The following is a 2081-nucleotide window of genomic DNA, read 5'->3' on the forward strand; positions in this document are numbered from 1 at the left end:
CATAGCTTGTGATGCCAAAATATTCATCTTGATGTATTTCGCCCGCTCCTCTGGCCCAGACCAATCCCACCCAAACATGTCGCTGGTGCGTCTAGCTGGCAACCCAAACCTGGCATTTTTTGTGAATGGGAGCCCCTTTCGAATCATCCTTCGACAGCTGCAACTTATAATTTCTGTCGAGTTGGGTCTATGTTTCACGTAGAACCTGCTCCTAACGTTATTCCTCCATGCCACAATGAAGATGTTTGAGTCTCCTACCTACATTCTTTCTAAGATCTCTATGCCGCCAATATTTGAAAGCTCATTTTGCAAAATATAGAACACAGCTGAAGTGAAGACGTTTGCATCACCTACCTCTAGTTCTCTGAAATTAGTAATTGGCACTGGTGTAGTCTGTGAAGCCGTGCAGTCGTCGTGGGCTTCGTTCTCACGGAGACGGACAATGGCGTTGTCGTAGTGCATAATCATATCCACAATTGTCATTTCCCCATCTAGGTGAAGGTGAAGACATGAGTTTAAACTTTCACTCCGTTGGTTGCTTTTCATACCTAACCAGAATCCTTCAGAGAGATACGCTGCGGCCCAAAGTCTCCTCTTGTTATACGTCCTCCTCATCCATGTTCTGGTTTTTGGGGATTGCCATTTTCTGTAAAATGCATGCCATCGCTCCTCAAATACTTGCTCCGAGGTGGTGTAATTCAAAAGAGTCCTGAACTCGTTCAGTGACTTGTTAGGTAGATGCATCTCCATATTTTTTTTCAATGTGAAAGCTGCAGATACAATGCGACACACCAGAAAATAGTTCGCTGATTGCGTTGATCATCGCGGCATCTGGATCTGTGATTACTGCCTTTGGATTCTCTTGACACATTGCTTTCAGGAAAGTCTTTAGAAGCCAAACATATGTTTCTTCAGTCTCGCTTGAAAGGATAGCACACCCAAATACCGTTGTCCTACGGTGGTTGTTCAACCCCACAAAAGGAACAAATGGCATCTTATATTTATTCATCTTGTATGTGCTATCGAACACCAGCACATCGCCGTAGTCCTGGTAATCTCTACGTGACTGGCAATCACACCAGAACATGTGCTTCAAACGGCCTTCTTTTTCTAGGTCATATTCATAAAAAAATTCAGGGTCCCTCTTTTTCCTGTTTTCCATAATGCGGATGGCTATGGTAGCGTCACCGTCGAAAAGCAGCCTCCTCCTCTCTCTAGAGCACATGTTGTACATATCCTTTCTTGTGAATCCAACACCGGCAAATGAACCAGATTTTGCAATGAAGGATCTCATAATGAGGTGCTTCCTGACCCCCATGGCTCCCAGTGATAATATCTTAGATCTCTGCGAGTCGTTGATCCTCCTATGGGACCGAAGAAACGGCACTTGATCCGGTTCAGCTAAGGTATGGGTATGATTGTCACGAAAATCTTCAACAATCCAGAAACCAGTTTTCACATCAAACTTCACCGCCAAACGTGCCTTGCAGTTGCAGCGAGACTCAGGTCTGAGCCTATATTTGCGTCCTTCCATGGTCAGTAGCTTTTTGGAACGTTTCCCTTGTCTGGAACACACAAAACGCCTTAGCCGAATTACTCCATCATCAAACCGCTTAACCTGGTCCAACCGAACGCTGAACCCATAATCGTGAGCATATCTGTTGTAGAAAGAATATGCTGCTGCTTCAGAAATAAAAGTCATCTCCTTTATCTTCTAGTATAAATCCCGCTTATCATCAGGATATTCATCGCCATTGCTACATTTCTCGTACCAGACCTAGAGTTCTCCATCTTCTCTAGTATTGGACCATAATAATTAAAATCGATAGTATTGCATTCTCTTGACTATACTAGTAGAGTAGTAGTTGAAGTCATGGGTCCGTGAAATTACCTCAAATTAGAATTGGAAAGAAGCCGCCGCGATTTGTGTAGAAACCCTAGAGGGGAAGATGCGGAGCCAGTGGCGTGCCTCTCCACGGTCGTCGATGTGCGGGGGCTTCACGGTCGGCGGCGTCGAGATGCGAAAAGCGATGAGGCTCTGAGCAGATCCGAGCGCCGACGGACGGGCCGACAACCAACGC

The 2081-nt window shown here is 45.4% G+C and overlaps 1 protein-coding gene across 1 annotated transcript; it reads right to left on the reverse strand.

The window, feature by feature from the left end:
- Positions 1-258: 258 nt before the first annotated feature.
- LOC139837443 (protein FAR-RED IMPAIRED RESPONSE 1-like) lies at positions 259-1318 on the reverse strand. Its single transcript, XM_071826891.1, has 2 exons — positions 781-1318; positions 259-491 (listed from the first exon to the last, which is right to left on the reverse strand). Exons 1-2 carry the CDS (start codon positions 1316-1318, stop codon positions 259-261), a joined length of 771 nt encoding a protein of 256 aa, XP_071682992.1.
- Positions 1319-2081: the final 763 nt, after the last annotated feature.

The sequence above is a fragment of the Lolium perenne genome, chromosome 3 (assembly GCF_019359855.2).
Source record: "Lolium perenne isolate Kyuss_39 chromosome 3, Kyuss_2.0, whole genome shotgun sequence".
Lineage (NCBI taxonomy): Eukaryota > Viridiplantae > Streptophyta > Magnoliopsida > Poales > Poaceae > Lolium > Lolium perenne.